The 20,279-nt window shown below is 45.9% G+C and overlaps 2 protein-coding genes across 2 annotated transcripts; both read left to right on the forward strand.

Moving 5' to 3' along the window:
- Positions 1-250: 250 nt before the first annotated feature.
- On the forward strand, positions 251-5,598 carry LOC136440564 (collagen alpha-2(VIII) chain-like). The gene is made up of 2 exons (XM_066436635.1): positions 251-428; positions 2,348-5,598. The coding sequence occupies exons 1-2, from the start codon at positions 251-253 to the stop codon at positions 4,282-4,284; spliced, it is 2,115 nt and encodes a 704-aa protein (XP_066292732.1). The 3' UTR covers positions 4,285-5,598.
- Positions 5,599-10,269: 4,671 nt separating this feature from the next.
- LOC136440565 (collagen alpha-1(I) chain-like) lies at positions 10,270-17,990 on the forward strand. The gene is made up of 4 exons (XM_066436636.1): positions 10,270-10,540; positions 12,700-14,266; positions 15,838-15,947; positions 16,570-17,990. Exons 1-4 carry the CDS (start codon positions 10,363-10,365, stop codon positions 17,676-17,678), a joined length of 2,964 nt encoding a protein of 987 aa, XP_066292733.1. The 5' UTR covers positions 10,270-10,362; the 3' UTR covers positions 17,679-17,990.
- The last annotated feature ends 2,289 nt before the right edge of the window (positions 17,991-20,279 follow it).

The raw sequence follows: 20,279 nt of genomic DNA on the forward strand, positions 1-20,279 counted from the left end.
GTTTGCCGCGGATCCCTCACAGATATAAAGGTTAAATCGCTGAATCTGACACGAACAAATGGATTCCAGCGCGCGCAGAAAACCAAACCAGCCCCCTACACACGTTCCTCAAGTCCAAGCCAAAAAAAGCTCATTTGTCTCTAAGAGATATGTTGCTGCTCTAATACAGCGTACTGCTCTGCCAAACCAAGTTGGAGCGTATTCGTGTATCCGATGACACATATTCAGTCCCGCTGTATTGCATGCTACAATGGCCGAGACCTCGGCACAGTTGGCACTGAAGTATGTTGCTTTGTTTTCCCTTCTCCTTTATCGGTGGGACGTTTTGGCATCACGTGAAGTTGCGGAGGAGGGGACATGTTCCAAACCCTGCACAAACATCACCGTGGTGGCTGAGCCGGGACCAAAGGGGAACATCGGCCCGAAAGGTAAGTCTAAGTGAACGTTTTTAGCTATTAAAAATCCATTGACGGCTTCCCTTTTCTCGTCGTTGCAAACTTTAAGTGGTATACCTAAGTCGTACGAGGCGGTTGATAATCTTCGTACGGTGGATAGCTTCTCAGTTGGTTTCTAAGTAAATTTGACTTTTCATGAATAGCTGCCGTCGTCAAAAAAAGTTATTGGCATGGGATAGTTTTGGTATCCCAATGTTTGTAGGAAAGACACCTGTGAACGACAGTTCCCCGCATTAAATGGCAGCTGCTGTAAAAATGACAGAAGTGACAGAATCAAACTTCTAGTCTGGCTGCTATGTGACTGAGAGAGCAGCGTGAATAGAACGGGGGAAATTCGCTGTCCTTTGGGGGAAAATCACAGCTAATTCTTCAAAAGATCTTGGTAACCGGCAACAGAAGTGTTGCATTTGTACCATTAAAATGCCGTGCACCTGCGATTCGTTAACATGTCTATGTGGCAGACCACTCTAAAAGTTGACGTTGAGCCATAGGACGAGTTGTAGACAAAATAGGCTAAACCACGATTGAAGGCGTCAGATATTCAGCCGTAAGGAAGAAGCTAGGAGGGACAGAGAAGGAAAGGAAACGCGGACATGTAATGATTTTATAAAGACATAAAAGATGCGTTGTTTCTGTTACAACAAATATATTATTTCAATGATTTTGACCGCTTTTATGCATATGCTTTATGTGATATCGGTCCGGCCGTTTTCATAATGATTGAAGTACTCAAAAACCACAGTCGAATTATATCATTCGTACGGCCTTGCCATTGGAAAATTGTTGTTTGTGTAGGTTACTTTTCTCGGAGATGAACAGTCAAAATTGTAGTGTTTCGTTGGAAGATGTAAGTAAAACCCAAGACATCTTCAAGATTTATACATTTAATTCTAAATGCACGCCAGTAATATAAATCTAAATGGTTGCTTTGCTTTGTGAAAATTATCTTCAAACGACACAGAAAAACAAGATGTCACGAAAAAACGATGACATGGTTTTGTGCAAATCACTACATTCCTTGACATGCCGATGGACTCATTGTACACAAGGGTTCAGTGTCAAGGTTACGACGCCAGTTATCTTATTAGGACAAAGGTCATTCACCGCCGCGACCTTCCTTCGCCCAGACTGATTCGGAAATAAACCAACGGGTCACAGTGCGCAGCGCCTTCGAAATCTTTGGCAACAGTTCAACACGGCATCAAATCACTACATTCCTTGACATGCCGATGGACTCATTGTACACAAGGGTTCAGTGTCAAGGTTACGACGCCAGTTATCTTATTAGGACAAAGGTCATTCACCGCCGCGACCTTCCTTCGCCCAGACTGATTCGGAAATAAACCAACGGGTCACAGTGCGCAGCGCCTTCGAAATCTTTGGCAACAGTTCAAATCGCTGGTGCCTAAATCCTCACCAAACAACAGCGTCTTCGAACAGTTCTTTAAGAAGCAAAGGTGGCTTCGCGTCGCATTAAAGACAATTAAGCAGAGCAAGAGAAGTCAAAGGAAGACAATTTTGACATTCGTGCGTAAAGTTTGATGGATGTAACAACCCCTTGTAAGACTGATGAAAGGTAAGACTAAAATACTTTTCGTGACTATTTATAGCAAAGAAGATGACCATGGGGCATGGGTATGGCAAAACGATATCGGCTGTTGTTAGAAATGGTATTCTCCAAGCAGAGGTTTCCGTCGAGTAGGGTAGGAGTGTCCGGGATTTTTTACGTTGCTCTCCCTGGGAGGAGATATAGACGGGAATTCCATGGCAGTGTTGGTACTTGGAACAAAACTTCAGTCTTTCTACAAAGATATTTTTGTTGATTTCAGGTGAGCCATTGGAATAAAACTTCAGCCTTTCTACAAATTTAAAGATCTTTTTGTTGATTTCAGGTGAAGCGGGGCCACGCGGGGCTCGGGGTGTGAGGGGCGAGCGGGGCAGAATGGGGTTGGTGGGAGGAGTCGGACCTCCGGGCGCACCGGGACGATCGGGCACCGCCGGGCGGCCTGGTGAGAAGGGAGAACCGGGGCCACTTGGTCAGAAGGGCAGGGACGGCGACCAGGGACCGCCAGGAGGGTACGGCGCGACGGGATCACCTGGTAACCAGGGGCAACCAGGTGCTCAGGGGCCACCTGGTGAGGGAGGAAGTAAAGGAGAACCGGGTCTTCAGGGCTCACCTGGTGAGAGAGGTGAGAAAGGAGAACTAGGTGTCCAGGGTTTACCTGGCTGGATGGGAACTAAAGGAGCCGCAGGTGCACCGGGATCACCTGGTGAAAAGGGAGAGAACGGAACGCTAGGTGTACAAGGCTCACCTGGACCTCCCGGGCCTCCAGGTGTGGGCTTACCTGGAGAGAAGGGGAGCAAAGGAGAACCAGGACAAGCAAACCCAGTGGCATTGTCTTTCCTGACGCCGGGCTCACCTGGATCTATAGGGCTACCTGGGGAAAAGGGGAACAAAGGTGATACTGGAGAAACAGGTGCGAATGGTTTACCTGGACCGCCTGGACCGGCAGGTGTCAGAGGATTGCCTGGATGGAAGGGAGACCAAGGTGACCCTGGGGACACAGGTGCGGATGGAAACCCCGGACAGAAGGGGGGTAAAGGTGAGCCCGGAAAACCGGGGCCAAGTGGACTATCGTTTGCAGCGGGCCCACCTGGCCTACCTGGAGAAAAGGGTAACAAGGGTGTACCTGGTAAAGCAGGTGTTAACGGAGTACCTGGCGTCCCAGGGAAGCAAGCTGTAGGTTTACGCGGTGAAAAGGGTGTGAAAGGTGAGTCAGGAGAAGCAGGTAGAGCTGGACCACCTGGGCCAACAGGTTTGAAAGGGAACAAAGGAGAACCAGGGGAAATGAGCGCGAGGATGGTGTCTCTTCTTCAGTCAGAGTCGGCCGGTCATAGGGCGGCACCTGGGGGGAAAGGAGAGAAGGGTGCACCTGGTGAACCAGGTGAGATAGGATCGCCTGGTATCCCGGGACATTCAGGACTGCAAGGTCGGCCAGGTGTCGGCTCACCGGGAGAGAAGGGTGCCAAAGGTGACCCCGGGAGAAAAGGAGAAGCGGGCAGAACAGGTGAGCGCGGCATGAAGGGTCCGGCAGGTGTACCGGGTTCACCTGGAGAGAAAGGTAGCAAAGGTGAGCAGGGGAGGACAGGTTATCCCGGGTTACCTGGCCGATCAGGTGAAGAGGGGAAAGTGGGATATAAAGGCGATACAGGTGCACCAGGACCGCCAGGTGTACAGGGACCGCCAGGTGAGAGGGGAACACCTGTAAAGGGACAAAAAGGTGACAGAGGCAGACCAGGTGAAACAGGTGCACCAGGTGTAAATGGACAAACAGGTAACCCGGGACAAAAGGGCAACAAAGGTGATGCAGGTGGGTCTTGCCAATTGTCTTGTACAGGTGTGCAACCAGGACAGCTTGGAAATACACCTGTCGTGGCGTTCTCCGCCACGCTGAGAGTCCGGATCCTGAACGCCCCGGAAAACACAATAGTGACGTTCGACATCGTCCATACAAACGAGGGGAACGCCTACAACCGGGCAACGGGGAAGTTCGCGCCCCCTGTCGGCGGGCTTTACATGTTCACGTTCTCCGGGATGACCACTAGCGTGAAGGGCTCCGCCTACTGGAGCCGGCTGAAGAAGAACGGCAAAGGGATCGTCAGTCTGTACGACAAGTCGAACGGCGACCACCTGTCGAGTAGCAACAGCGCCATCTTGCGTCTACAGCCTGGGGACGAGGTTTGGGTGGAGCTGGATGGGAAGTCCTCCATGTGGAGCGACCCTGGCGGTTACGTCTCGTTCTCAGGGTACTTGATCCAACATGTATGAAAGGAAGAAACGATGTCGGACTTAACGAAAAATACACTGACGTTATCATCTCACCAGCTAACGTTCAGGTGATCGCCACTGCGTCTGTTTTGTTTCGTTTTATGTATGTTTTATGTTTTAGTTTAAAAAGGTTCGAATTATTTTCTTTATCAATACGTAAACTTCACTTGCCAACACGTCTTAAGCAAGTCACGTACGTTACAACCCAAGTGGATTCTGTTAGAACTGCAAGTTTACCTTCAAGTCACCGGCTGTAACCCGGACTTGGCATCCGCTCAAGGGCGGCAGCTGTGCAGGACTCAGAGGTCCCGGGACCACATGCGGACCTTGGCCGTCGGTGCTGATTTATTGGACTTCTTACGATTAACACAAATCTACCTGTCGGCAAATAATCACCCAGGTTATAGCTAGACACCGACCGCAAGTAACGAGTTTATCTAGACTCAATTGTCTCCGACTCCGTTCTACATGTATCTATAATGCAATAATAGGCTTTTCATTACGTTTTGAGCCCATGGTGTGCTATACACAGCTCAGTCAATGGTACACCAATGTCGCTAGTATGAAAGACTGACTGAAAATGTTTCTCAGCCACGTCGGGACATGTTGTTTTGCTATCTCTGTGTCTGTCCGTCCGCCTGTCTGTCCCTTTCTGCCCGTGCGTGAACATGTTGTGTTATCTTAAGAATCATTGAAGACGTGATAAAGACCTTATACAATTATACTTACACCAGGGGACTCCTGCGGATGTGACTATTAAGTACTGCGCAGTGTTGTAAATGTATATGTAAAAGGAACACCGATATTATGGTATAATTACAAGTACTACATATTCAGTTTTATGCTTTACAAGATTAATTGTAATTCAAGAAAATCAATCGGCTTATCTGCGTAATCATGAAAATTATATTACTCCTGGTGCTGAGAGATTTGTTTGAATATAATCTTGAACTGGTTCATTCACACACTTAAGAAGAAAAAAAGTTGAACCTCAATAATGTTCAGTCCTGTGGACTTGACATTCTGTTCACTCTAGGTAAACAATTTGATATAAATTACTTGTGTAAACAAAGATTTGGAACTATACGTATACGTATTTGTGAATTATGAACGTATTTGTGTCATGACATCATACTTCGTCATTTTTTCTGGGGTAAAACGTCATGATTAAGCACCGATCACGTTTGTAGACTAAATACAAATGTTTGTTATAGCGCCACGAGCAAAACATTTGACTTGCCAACAATTATGGCTTATCAGCTGATAGTGATCTCCAAGCAGAAGTTGGGATGAAAAAATCGTGATATTTCCTGATTACCCTGTTTTTATTCCCAACAATCATTTTGGGAATAAGTGACAGTACAGTCCAAGCGAGTTGAGGGAGAACTGCAAGTGACAACACTTGCATATGAACATAAAGATGTATTATCACCAAGTGCAAACGTACATGAGCAGGGAAAAACACCATGAATTGCAGAGTTTGCTTACAGTTTTTGACAATGAACAAATAAATATTCCAATCATGTACCAAAAAATATCAAAAGCACAACACACAATACTTGTTGAAGCTGGGAAACCACAAATGTTATTTTGATAGTGACAGTCAACATAGTAAGTAAACTTAAAAACCAGGCCAGGAATGGTGGTTTACTTGAGGTCGTTTGTCTTACTTTGTACCACAGAAGGAGCTGGTTAGCGCAAGGAATGTCGTCGGTTAGCCTTAACCGCTGCTGGCTCCAGTCAGGAGGCTACTTCATGAATCATGATTTCTCCTGAGTGAATATGTGTTGGCAGTGTGCTCTCTTCAGCTCCGCCAATGGGAAAGTATGTGCATCAATACATGGGGAAATGATCATTTTACCTGAATGGTCCCAGTGATGACTTCAATTCCAAGGTCCTTGTTAGAAACTGTGACAACGTTTCTTGAAAGTTCATCTGTGTTGGTAGAAGTCATTCTGAATGGAGTTTAAACTGTAAAAGCCAACACAATAAATTGGACTTACCCAAATTTTCGACTGAACAGCTACAGTCTTTTCCAAGGAATGAACCATCCACTGCTTCTGTGACGTCACATTATGCATATGAGGCACGTGACTCGGTGAGCAGTGGATCATATGTTGCAGAAAGTCTATGGCGCCCTCCGTCTCTGTTGAGGGATGGTTGGATAAAGACTTGTTTCAAGCCAACTAGAACACTTCGAAATGCCCTAGTAGCGCCTAAGGATAAAACACCTAGGGAGGACAAGAGCGGAGTTGTGTATTTCATTCCGTGTCAAGGCCAAAACATTAGAGGCCAGTGCAAAGAAACGTACATTGGAGAGACTGAACGTTCACTCAAGACGCGTTTCAACGAACACAAGCGTCCGAGCACAACCTCTTCTGAAGTATCTAAACACATACACATAGAGTCGCCTGGACACTCGGTTTCATTGGACAAGGTTAAGATCCTGGACACAGAATCAGAATATTTTGCAAGAGGGAATAAGGAGTCCATCTACATCCGGGCATTACAACCATCCCTCAACAGAGACGGAGGGCGCCATAGACTTTCTGCAACATATAATCCACTGCTCAACGAGTGACGTGTCTCATCTGCATAACGTGACGTCACAGAAGCAGTAGATGGTTCATTCCTTGAAAAAGACTGTAGCTGTTCAGTCGAAAATTTGGGTAAGCCCAATTTACTGTGTTGGCTTTAACAGTTTAAACTCCATTCAGAGTGTGAAAACTTTCATTTAATGTCTCCCTATCGTTTTATTCGATCAGGATTAACTAGAGTTCTTAAAACAAATACAAAATATGTCTCAAATTATGGCTCTTCTAAGCAATAACTAACAACGCAGCTTTCACAATTTAATAAAACCCATTCACACTTGTGCGTATACTGAAGTCCGAATGAGTTCCGTAGTGACATTTCAAGCTTTCGTTTTTGTAAAGTTTGCGGCCGAAGAAGTTATGGGGTGGTCAAAGTAGAAAACAACTTCTTCCCCGAAACACAAAAAAATGTTGTTGTTGATACGCAACTCATACTGACTTGAATTTACCCACACGTGTGAACGGACCCTAACGTTAAGCTAACCAAAATGTGAGTGAAGAAGTTTAAGGAGGTGCTCAGGAAAGCAATGGTATTCGCGTTCGATTATTCTCCTCCTTGCTTTTCAGCAACCTACTACTAAAATGCAAATCATTTTCGAGACAGCTGAAATAAAATTGGATAAAATTTCATCTCTGTCGCTTTCATAGGCTTAGACAGGTTTCTTCATTTCAGTTCAGAGAAATTTGATAGGGCCAAAAGTTAATCCCAAAAGGTGAATAAGGGCGGCCGCAAATGATTTCCTTGTGTAATAAATTTGGATGCAATTTGGGCCGTTTTTCCACAGATGTTCCTGTACTTTGCAGGCTAGGGGTTTTGTATTTTGTTCCAAATGACAGCATCTAACAACGAAAGTTTCGTTGATTGGGGCACATCATAGGGAGTACCGCGGATCTAAAACATCGACGGTTTTAATGTCACGCTCATAGTCAAGCATCAATGGCTTTAACTACTCTTAGCATGAAAATATCACATCAACTAGAGGGGCAACATTTGCGGGCGAATGCAGAATGATCACCTTCACATGGTCTATCTTTACGTCTCTACCAGCTAGGAAGGATAAGTTGTTTTATTTAGTTGAAGCGTTGGCTCAGGATAACTCCATGGCACAGGATAAGTCAAGAAGGGACGAATGAATTCTCAATAAACCTGTAAATGACGAACAACGAAATGGTTGGAAAATCGAAAATCAAAAAAAATTATTTAGGAAGATTTATATTTCAATAATGCTAAATGACATGAATAGCATACTCATGACAGAGGTAACAAGGCTCAAGAGCAACAATTATTGATATGAATGATGCAAAACATGACAATGTATTACATGAATATTGTAATACATTGGTGACAAGTGACAGAATATCCATGCTAGTGACACATGTAACGTTAAGATAAAGGTGAATATTATCAGACACACATTTCGTGAATTTGAACACTATTTTCATAATTAATGAGGAATAAATTCAACAATCCCTGTATTGTAACATTCAAGATCGCCAACAATGACGCAGGTAGCTAGATTTGCTACATATTTACCCGTCCACAGCGAAATAAATGTCAGCATAGATTTATTGTGTAGAAAAATTATTGTTTGTATTTGTGAAAAAGTAGGCTTTTTTTCTTATACACATGGCACCCAGAGAAAAAATAACGGCGCTGGTTATGACATCGGAATACTCCAAATCGGGTGTTCCATGACGGCGTGTCAAAATGGCACCGGCTTAAACTCATACCGATGATGGTGATACTTAAGAATATGTTTACTACTGTGAAGGTAAACATGAAAATCAAGAAAAACATACAAGCAGCAACGTCGTACATGTGTGTGTATATACGAGTGCAAAGCAACCTAAACACATAACTTAACGTAACGTTAACAGAAACAATATGTTTACTTCTGTGAAGTTAAACATAATAAAAGAATAGGACCATAAGAACCACACAATCAGCCGTGGGTTCCACGGCTTTTGAATGATATACCAGAGGTCAGGGTTTACTAAAATCAGTATTGTCTGGTCCTTTGGCAATGTAATGTTGAGTGGCATAGTCACGTCCATGTTGTGTAAGGTAAAGGGGTCGAACCTCAGTCTGAAGACGACGCATGACGCTTTTTCGTTCGCGATCTTTCGTAAGCTTGCGTATTTTTGGTCAAGCACACTCTTCTTGATAAGTGTGTTGGGTTCTTTTACGTGTAGAGGTCTGACGCCCTAAAGCCCCCTTATGTACGGGGCCGCCGGCTAATATTGGGATTGTTAATTTTGTTTTGAACGAAGTTGTGATACTATATTTAGTACTTAAAAGACATAATTCCTCCCATATCTCCAGCACTGATAACGAAGAACCGAGTCATTAATTTCGGTATATGAATGCTATAGTGAATTCCCGTTTTGCCTTTGATCTGACTTTCATCAGCAATATCAACCACTTATCTTATTTTTGCAGCATTCCGCGCCTCACTTGCAATCATGTGTCATTTTATAGATACGTTCATCTTTTTTATCAAATTGACGAGAAAGAATGTAGCAACAGCTTTACCCCTTATATGTTTTGAAGCTTTTGTCATAGTTGCTGCTGATGTTTCTATTGTTGTTGTTGCTTTTGCTGTTGAAAGTCTTAATACTTGTTAATTGTTATGCGTTGGCTTGGAAGTTCAGCAAATGTTGAAGAGCGTTGGCATGGAAGTTCATATGTATTGTTTGATTACATTATGGAGAAGGAATTTCTGACTAAGTCGCTTAGTCCTTTTCAGATACCGAACATGACTACTTTGTGAGAGAAGTAAAGGAGGCCATCTACATCAGGGCGCGCCAAACTTGAAATTTCCTGTGAGTCAATTCTTTGAGATGGCGAAAAACATAATTCATTTATAATAGTATATATTGGAGAGAATTAGCACAGTCGGTTCCATCCCCTTGGAGTTAACATGCTTAGGATTTTCTCTTTTCGAAATTCATTCAGACTCATTTTCCCCGGCGCTGGCCAGTGATGACAAATTTAATTTCCAGTACCGTTGCAAACTTGCTGCGTTTTCGCGAAATTATTCCGTTAGGGTCTCACGTCGATCATGTTAGTCTCCAAGCAGAGGTTTCGGTCGAGCAGGGTAGGAGTACCCGGTATTTTTAACGTCTCTCTCCCATCCCGATGAAGAGGGAGGGGGAGAGTTAAAAATCTCGGACACTCATACCCTACTCGACCGCGAAACCTCTGCTTGGAGAATACATCGTGTCACAACCGGACAGATGCGACCATCATCTGGTTACAATCTTGAAACTGAAGACGATGTTTATGAGACGTCCGGCTCTCCACAGAAGAAGTCACTTCTGATACAAACAAATGCGTGCCAGACATAGCGCACGCCGCGCAGGGAAAGCTTCACGTGGCCCGCAACATGTTTTTCTTAATATGAATAAATAATTCCCAAGGACATGTTGATCCTCGGAACGTAATTAAAGGTAGCCATAGCTTACACCCGCACTGCTTGTGAACATGGCCGGGCAAACTGGGCTAATGACGATAAAACTCGTTACGATGGCTTACCTTCTCGTAAACGGCTGTGTCGTCCTCTCATCACCCAAGGTAGAGGAGGAGGGGACTTGTTCCAAACCCTGTACCAACATCACTGTGGTGGCCTCGCCTGGTCAGAAGGGGGATATGGGACTGAGAGGTAAGGAACAGACATTTTCCCACGTAGCTAACTGCCTTTAATTTCTTCCTTGTCCTCTATGATCTTCCTACTTACCCTTTTTTTGATATCTACTATAATCTAGTACATATCTCTAGTAGTGAGTCCTCTTAACTCTTCGCCATCTCCGAGGAGACGAACCGTAAAAATGTAAAGACAGGATGTCTCAAAAATACACGTAAAACACCGAGACTGAGCCAAGTCCTCAACTTAGGGCGCTATATATCACACTTGTGCGTATATTCTAGTGCGTATGGGTTGCAGATTAAAATTTTTTGTTTGTTTAAGTAAAGTTTGTGGGGAAGAAGTTGTTTCCTACTTTGACCCACCGTTCCGCAGCCTTGTTATCGAAAAATGACTTCTTCGGCCGCCATCTTTATCTAAAGCCCCGATCACACTTGGGCGTATATGCAAGACCGCATGAGTTGCTTAACTTTAACATTTGTTGGTTTAGGTAAAGTTTGCGGCCGAAAAAGTCATCGTTCTTTGGTTCGATAACCTGGCTGCACAACGGTGCGTTAAAGTAGAAAACACCTTCTTCCCCGCAAAATTTACCTAAAGCAGGAAAATGTTGATACGCAACTCATGCGCACATGAATATACGCACAAGTGTGAGGGGGCCCTAATATTGGTTCATATAGTTGTGTCCGAAGAGAGATCGTATGCAATGGCCGTTACTCTCATGCCAAGGTTTGGACCGTATTACGTTCTGGGTACATGCTATCAGGGATGCTTCCTTGGCCCGTGTGAAGTACGTGTCGTGGTGTCAAACCAGGCGGAGAAGTCTCGCCGGCTTATCTTAAGGACTTGTAAGGCGGGATGAAGGGATTAAGACGATCAGGGTAACTTGAATCGTCTGAACGGTGAGATATACGCGCCCTGTAAAGTATGCATACAGGATTGATGTTGCAGGGTGGTTAGAATGGCAGAACAAAAGTCAAAATTACACCCTTAATGCCACACATCAGAGCAGGGGTCGCATGAGACATCACGCTGTGGTGTATATCATTCTACAGTCACACGGGTTAATAGGGGTTCATTAGGGCGAGCAGGCTTTGGGACAGGTCTTAATCAGTCCGTGGTGCGCACCAGGGTGCATCTGAGGTGGATGAACGGTTGCAGTCATATGAGTACATGTATCATCATCACAACGCTGAAAAAGGCACACAAATCTTCCATTCTGTGGCGCCTCAAAAAGACTGATGTGTCATAGCAATCCTCCAACAAGTACTGTAATGTGGCCTATATACAATCAATCTTTCTTGACTCAACAGGAGTACAGCGACTTTCGTGAGGTCTTTTACAACTATACATGTAAATACATACAAACAAGTGGACACTACGGAAGAATTAACCTACGTACAAGTATATTAATAATTAAATCAACATGTTGAGATGGGCGTATCATTTAAACAACTACTTCTAAGGTCTAAACATTCTTTGATATATTTACTTATTTGTACACAGTAAGGGTTATCTCCTAGAATGATGTATATTGTATTGCTGTGATACATTTGTACCCTGCCTCGTTAACTGGCTGTGATGGACATGGCTCGATCCCATCCAGTGTTATGTTCCTAAAGTATTCTGGAAGACGTGGAGACACCGTGGAAACTGGAGAAACGTCTAGCCACGATAAAAAGAGTGAGTCGATGGTAACTTTGTTTGGGCACCACAGAATTAAATACATAGAGCCGTACAGAGAAGAGAAAACGCTCAGACAGGTGGAAAAGGGTCACGAATTCATCACGGTGTAATAGCTAAATATCATATCATCTCGTTGTCTTTCTTATTGAAAATTAGGAAATGAAATGATACACGGTGGTCCTGTACTGGAGCAAATTGATAATGCCAGCGGCACCACAGGACAGATGTACAGTCCAGAACATAAACACATGAATGGTTGGTAACGGGATCGTTCGATGAACATACGCGTTTATCTATAATTATGATATATATAACGTTACAACCGATGCTCACAAAGGTTCGGAAGTGTGCAACAGGCAATTGCCATATAAAAGTGATAACAGCATGAAATAATGACAATGACGATTGGTTTTGAAAACATTTGGTTTCGAATAGGTACAACAGTGCTATGATCCAAAACTTAGTCAGTTTGTTTGTTTGTTTCTTTGCTGCAGGGGAGCCCGGATCGAAAGGAGGTCTTGGTCTGAAGGGAAAGAAAGGCGACCGCGGCACCATGGGGCTGGTGGGTCCGATCGGCATTCCGGGTGCTCCGGGAATACCAGGCACCGTCGGCGCGTCGGGGGAGAAGGGACAGCGAGGACCGCAAGGTGTATATGGACCACCTGGTCGGAAGGGTGACGCAGGTGACAGAGGTGATCCAGGTGTGAGAGGATTTCCCGGAATTAAGGGCCCGCCAGGTGAGAAAGGACCTCCGGGGTGGCTGGGTCTTCCAGGAAGACCTGGCGCGAAAGGAAGCAAAGGCGACCCAGGGCAGAGAGGTGCAAGGGGAAAGACAGGTGCGCAGGGGCCGCCAGGTGTAAACTCACCTGGAGGGAAGGGAGAGAAAGGCGAGCCAGGCGGAACACGAGCTAGACCATCGTCTTTTGCTATCCCGGGGCCACCTGGCTCCAGAGGATTACCCGGAGAAAAGGGAGATAAAGGCGCACCTGGGAGAACAGGTGCGCTTGGACCACCTGGTGTCCCAGGACGACCAAGTGAAGGGATGACTGGGAAGAAGGGAGCAAAAGGTGAAGAGGGGAAAATTGGCGCCACAGGAGTATCTGGAGAGAAGGGTGAGAAAGGCGGAGAGGGAAATACCGGTCCTCCGGGGTTACCAGGGCAACAGGGTCCGGCAGGTGTGAAGGGAGACAAAGGTGAACCTGCCGAGGCTAGAGCAACAAGGGTGCGTGGTCTGCCAGGTGAGGACGGCTTACCCGGGGAGAAGGGACAGAAAGGTGATCCCGGCAGACCGGGGCCACCTGGCGAGTCAAGTTACACAACAGTGAGCGGGTCGTCGTACGTTCTACAGGGACCGCCTGGGTCCAGGGGGGTGCCGGGAGTCAAGGGGGAGAAGGGCGACAGGGGGTTTTCTGGTGAGAGGGGATTCGAAGGCGGACAGGGAATACCTGGTTATCCGGGTTCACCTGGACCCGAAGGGATGCCAGGTATGAAGGGGCCTAAAGGTGACCCAGGAAAGCCAGGTAAGACAGGTGCACCAGGTGAATATGGCCAGCCAGGTGGCCAGGGGAGGACAGGTTTCAAAGGTGACAGGGGTGAACCGGGAAAATCTTGCAGCTGTGGAAGCGGCGTGTTGGGCTCGCAGAGCCGGCTGGCGGACGCACCGTTCGTGGCTTTCTCCGCCGCTTTAGCGAACCGGATCCTCAACGCCCCCGAACACACGATCGTGACGTACAACATCGTTCACACGAACGTCGGAAGGGCGTACGATATGGAAACGGGAAAGTTCGCCCCTTCTATCCCAGGGTACTACATGTTCACGTTCACGGGAATGACCACAAGCGTGAAGGGTTCCGCCTACTGGAGCCGGCTGATGCTGAACGGTGAACCGGTGATCAGTTTGTACGACAAGTCGCTCGGAGAACATATCTCTAGCAGCAACAGCGCCATCTTGTTGCTGCAGCCTGGGGACGAGGTTTGGGTGGAGCTGGACGCTCGGTCCTCCATGTGGGGAGACTACACGGGTTACGTCACGTTCTCAGGGTACCTCATCCACCACGTATAAAGCACGGACTAGTCGGTAACTTTTCTTCACAGAATGTAAAAGTAGCCGTAGACCCAAGCAACAAGCTTGTGCAATACGAACACGTTTTCACTTATTCTTGATTTTTTTTAAATAAGACACTGTCTAGTGAGAAATGTGTACATCATGATAAAGAGATCAATGAACTTGAACATAAAGTCTGCATTGTAACCGCCAAAAAAACAGAGATACCGGACCCTGGGCCCTGAAAAAAATTGTTGTTTGCAACATGGTATCTGGAAAAGAGGAAAACTCATGTTGACCACTATATTCTTCATCACTGACATATTGAAACGTTTGTTATTCTAACCTGTGTCAATCCAGAGAAACAACACGATTAGGGTAACATTAGAGTAGTAATCTGTGTAATCATTGCCAGTCTCACAAGATCATCGGAGATTTTGCTCGAGACGGACGGAAAATGCGGTTTGTCTAAGGTCACATGAACCGTAGACTAGCGGCTGGCAGTCAACTGCGACTTGGCCACATTCTGAACTGTAAGTTTACACCATCTGGCTTCTTTCTGTGGTGAGAAGTGTGGCATGTTTGACAAATCAGTTGGCAGTGGGTCCTACTTAAAAGCAAACCTCATCGTCGTCTTTGCCATAAGTAACGTGGATAGACGGACGGACGGACGGAAGGAAGGACGGACGGACGGACGGATGGATAGATAGATGAATGATAGATAAATAGATGGATTGATGGATGGATGGATGGATAGATCATCACTTGACACAAATTCCAACTAAAAACAGTTTGTACAAGTACAAACAGTTTGCACGAGTAACGTTACATAATATGTACAAGTTGTACATATTATGTACTTTTTTTATCTTGAGTGAGGGCACAATAGGTCCCGGTTGGGGTCATAGCGGGAAACTCATGCCCAGTGGGCAACCTGACCTTAAAAACTATTTCGCACCCTGTTGTCTGTGTGTGTGTGTTAGTGGTTGTGCAAACCTTTGAAGTTAGCATATCCCTTCTGGCAGCGTCACTGTCAAAGAATCTTCTCAGGATCCGCCGAGAACAATTTTGTCCATCTTGTGACAGAAGAATTAATTGATAACATCATAGAGCACATCTATCGTTACATATCTATATCACAGTAATCAGGTATTCTTTCTTTCCTGTGTAGCTTGGATAAACTCGTCTTCGTATTTTTCTTCAAACTGCCAAAGGCAAATATCACATGTCTAACCACATGTGCTGTTGCTGTTTCTAAATCAACGTCACATGCACCCAATTTGGAACACATGGATCGGTTTACTATATATAGGTACATACAGGCAACTAACTTAAGAAGATGTTGCTGGAAATGTAGGACAAGGCCAGATAGTCTGAATCGACGACTAAACTTTCAGTGACTTCAATTTGGCACTCTGTTGAGTTCATGGGCATTGTCCTATCTCTGGTTTTCTGTCTCTGAGCAGATCTTTTGCAAATTTCTCGTGAGGCTTCCTGTCCATAACCTACCTGCCATGGCTGGGACTGGGGCGGCTACGAGGGCGGCATGTTGTTTTGTTTTCTTTTGTTTTGTCCGTTTGTGTTTGAGTAAAGCGGCCGAGGAAGACTCCTGCTCCACGCCGTGTACCAACATCACCGTGTTGGCTCCAGCCGGGCCGCCCGGACCTAAAGGGGCCACGGGGCCGAGAGGCCGCAGGGGTGAGTGTCTTGTAATATATTTCATGACTTTAATTTTTGGCGTTGCTGGCAAAAGGTATGCTCGTGCTTTGATTCGACAACCACTGCCATTGCTCAATCGTTACCAATTACTAAAGGGGCAATCCGTCACTTGATACCCGCATGTATTATGTCAGTTTTTAAGGTGTTGCTACATTGGCACTGATAATACTGATAAATGTAATTCCTTCGTCATGTCACGTGTCAACTGTTAAGAAAGGAATACAAGAGAATGGTTGGAACCCGCCCAAGCACCTCTTAACAACATGATGAGGAAATGTCGTCAGTAAATTAAAGCAGGTATATTTTTTCATTTCAATAGCCAAGACTCTCCCGTTCTCTAAATCCCTGACTGTGTGTTATTCTAAAGGAAATTCCGAAGGAAAATATTGAATATGTCATTAATTCCATGTCCCTTTTACTGTAGAGCAGAACATGATATCATTTATCCGAGATGAAAAGTTTCATCAGTTTGGTAAGAAACTGAATAAAAAGACACTTGGTTGTGTACAAAGAGCCTTTTTATTAAATAATATCATATACAGGAAAATAAACGATAAATAAAACGTGCGTAATGCTGTAAAAGTCTGTTTGATTGTTTCAGGTGAACCGGGACTGTGTGAGCTGAACCGGAGAGAGGGATATGGCGGCGCGATGTTACCGACCAAGATTTCATGTGCTCCGGGAGAGGCAAGTGCGATGGGACGCCCAGGTAACAAGGGAGAACAAGGCCCGCCAGGCACACCTGGACCACCTGGTCGGCGTGGTCCAAAGGGAGATGAAGGTGAGCCAGGTGTGAGGGGCTTTCCTGGAGTAGAGGGTCCGCCAGGTGAAAAGGGTGGTCGAGGATGGCTAGGTCTTCAGGGAGTGCCTGGCGCGAAAGGAATCAAGGGTGACCAGGGACAAGCAGGTGAGAAGGGACAGGCAGGTGTGCCGGGACCAACAGGTCTGGGCTCACCTGGACAGAAAGGAGAGAAGGGAGAGCCAGGTGCGCTGGTTCCGGCAGGTGTACCAGGTCCTTCCGCTGGGACTGGACCATCCAACGTCGGACAGGGACCGCCCGGGTCCCGAGGGGTCCCGGGAGACAAGGGGGAGAAAGGCGACAGGGGGTCTCGTGGCAGACAAGGTGTACCGGGCTACCCGGGTCGACCTGGACGGACAGGTGTGTTAGGTCGAAAGGGTGATCCAGGCAAGCCAGGTGAAAATGGACAGCCAGGTATCCAGGGGCAAAAGGGGATCAAAGGCGAACAGGGCTGGCCCTGTCGGACTTGTACCGGGGGACCTGGCCCGCCAGCACGGCCGGCAGACGCACCGTTCGTGGCGTTCTCCGCCGTCCTGGCGAACCGCGTCCTCAACGTCCCCGAGAACACGATCGTGACGTACAACTCCGTCATCACCAACGCCGGGAACGCTTACGACGAGATTACAGGGAAGTTCGCGCCTTCCGTCCCAGGGTACTACATGTTCACGTTCACGGGAATGACCACAAGCGTGAAGGGTTCCGCCTACTGGAGCCGGCTGACGAAAAACGGAGAGCCGGTGATCAGTCTATACGACAAGTCACTCGGAGACCATCTCTCCAGCAGTAACAGCGCCATCTTGTTGCTGCAGCCTGGCGACGAGGTTTGGGTGGAGCTGGACGCTCGGTCCTCCATGTGGGGAGACTACACGGGTTACGTCACGTTCTCAGGGTACCTCATCCACCATGTGTAACGGGAGAATAGGACATGCTTTCAAATGAGCTGGAAAAAAATATATTATGAAGAAATAACCTGTTCTTCAACTAAAAAATTGTACTTACCGGAATTTTCGACAAACTCGCTCAGTCCTCTTCAGTGAACGTTCTTTAAGAACACAGACGACACACTTCTTCGTCATCAGAGGTTTCAAACAGTTTCGTTGGACTTGGAGTGTGTTAATAATCTGGATACCGAACCTGACTACTTTGTGAGAGGAGTAAATGAGGCCATCTACATCAGGGCGCACCAAACTTATCTGAACCAGGACGGGGGGTGATATCGACTTCCAACAACTTGTGACGTATTGCTGACGTCACGCGTGCATAGAGTCACGTGTTCTGAGCGATTTGATCAGACAGCTAAGCTTAAGAAGCCTGGGAGAATAGAACATTTGGCTTTGTGCAATTACAGTAAATGTAATCAATCACACTTACTGTAATTACTAAGCAATGAATATCCTGACTTGCTTTGCGTGGTTTGAAAAAGGACATCCTTGAACGACATTTGGTATAAACCTAGTTCGCACAAAGATAGCTATTTTACTGTGTTCCTGTGTTACAAGGGCATGTCTACTGTCCAAGCAGAGTTTGTTGAGGGAAATTGTTACATTCTTAACCATATTGTCAGCCTTCGTTGTTAGAGAGGACTGACAAAGAACGGGGCATATGACGTCCACAATCTTCCCCAGCAACCTCTACTTGGAGAGTAGACATGCTGTGTTGGAGAGAAACTTGTCTTCACTGACAACCACAGTTGATTCGGACATGTTTTATCGGCACCTATAAAAATAGTTCTCTCCATGCATTGATTAAACCCCCTTGCTCCATGTCAGCCAAATTGGTACATCCGTCGTAATGAGAAGTATTATGCCAAGGCCTAGGGAAAAAGAGTTGTGTTTGCAGGTTACCCGACCGACCCTAGCAAATACCTGCCGACCGTGGCGCTTTGGGGGTCAAAAGGGACAAAATTCGATCTGTCATCTGATTAACGGAAATTCAACACAATTCAAGTAGTCTTGCCAATTTTCTTATAGAGTTCCTGTATTTCACACCATGTTAACAGCTTAATGGTCTATCAAGGACAAATGATGTTGGATATGGCAATATGGAGTGATGTATGTACTTGTTTAGTCCCGGCCGATGGCCGATAGATAGATAGATAGAAGGGTCTGAACAGTCGATGTAAGAATGTGTAATAAACATTGTACTTCTTTGTTCAGCTTTTCAATGTACTTTTTCTTGTACAATTTGTATCTGTATCAATCACAATATGGTGTTGAAAATACAAGTGTCCTGATGCATCCTGTTTTACATTGTTTAACTCTTTTTGTTGAATCACTTCGGCCGAAATCTTTAAAAAAAGGCAAGAAAAAAAAGAGAATCCCTACCTACCGACCCTTACATTTTCAGGACCGTAACCGGAAACACAACATTTTCCCCCAGGCCCGATGGTCTCTTGGCAGCGTTACAAGTGACTTTGTGATGTGGTCGAGCCTCACATAAAGTCTTTCGGCACCTTCAAGGGGTTTATGCAGGAGCATTTCGGCAGACTGCGGCAGCCGGAAGACAGGTAATGAGACGTGCAGCATAAACTTGGCAGGCGCTCAAGGACCGCTGAAGCCGACTCCGCACTTCTTTAGCCCTGTCACACTTGTGCGTATATACAACTTCAAGTCCGCATGAGTTGCGTATTAACTTGCAGCCGAATAAGTAATTTCTTTGGTTCGATAACTAGGCTGCACAACGGTGGGTCACAGTAGAAAACAACTTCTTCCCCGCTCATACGCACTTGAATATACGCACAAGTGTGACAGGGCCCGGCCCTGAGACCACATGACGAGCACATAATTGGGAACCAAAACCGCCTGCTACGAGTCTGGCAGCGAATGGCATACTTCTTTCGTCGATAAACAAGCATGGACAGTTTGCGTTAGCGTGTACGCAGCGTGTGGATCAGTGATAAGATAAACCATGGCCTCCTTGATTACAAGTCTAAAGCTTCACCAACGTTTCTCGGTTATATATGTAAGGGTGGACAAAATAGAGCTGTAGGTTTATACTATTGGTGCGCAGTAACTGTTATGATTTGGAGCAAGCTGTAACAACATCTGTTTGTAATATTGTTCTCTATTCCCAACACTGTAATCAGTTAGTTAATATGGTGCCATCATTGTCAACTATGTGTGAGTTTTTAATGAACTGAAGCCACAAAGAGGTGTGATCCTTTGATGAGCAGTAACAGGAACATGAAATAGCAGTGTCATGCAGTGTGTCAGTCTAGACCATGTCTAGTCGTTCGTCTGGAGAGACAGAATAAAGAGCCAGGGTTGTGGAGTTGGGGGACAGTTGAAGACAGTAGAAGCCAGAGACGAGTCTGAGCGAGAGTACGAGTGTGTCCCAACTCCACGACTCCCGTGCGCGTGTATACGACAATGCTGTGTCCTGTGTGTGTTCCTTTAGTCCTGTAGGCAGTCTCTCGGCAGCATTCCAAAGAACCGGGCCATAACATCGCCCCTTCTTACATTTGGCGACGAGGATGGGACGCTGCTCAACCACCATCTAGAGGGACGCTGCAG

The sequence above is a fragment of the Branchiostoma lanceolatum genome, chromosome 8 (genome assembly GCF_035083965.1).
Source record: "Branchiostoma lanceolatum isolate klBraLanc5 chromosome 8, klBraLanc5.hap2, whole genome shotgun sequence".
NCBI lineage: Eukaryota > Metazoa > Chordata > Leptocardii > Amphioxiformes > Branchiostomatidae > Branchiostoma > Branchiostoma lanceolatum.

Excerpts from the sequence above, each read along its gene's own strand:
- LOC136440565 (XM_066436636.1), top strand. The coding sequence starts at position 10,363 with ATGGCCGGGCAAACTGGGCTAATGACGATAAAACTCGTTACGATGGCT. Across the intron at positions 10,541-12,699 it reads GGGGGATATGGGACTGAGAG|GGGAGCCCGGATCGAAAGGA; the intron begins GTAAGGAACAGA and ends TCTTTGCTGCAG. Across the intron at positions 15,948-16,569 it reads GGGGCCGAGAGGCCGCAGGG|GTGAACCGGGACTGTGTGAG; the intron begins GTGAGTGTCTTG and ends TGATTGTTTCAG.
- LOC136440564 (XM_066436635.1), top strand. The coding sequence starts at position 251 with ATGGCCGAGACCTCGGCACAGTTGGCACTGAAGTATGTTGCTTTGTTT. Across the intron at positions 429-2,347 it reads GGGGAACATCGGCCCGAAAG|GTGAAGCGGGGCCACGCGGG; the intron begins GTAAGTCTAAGT and ends TGTTGATTTCAG.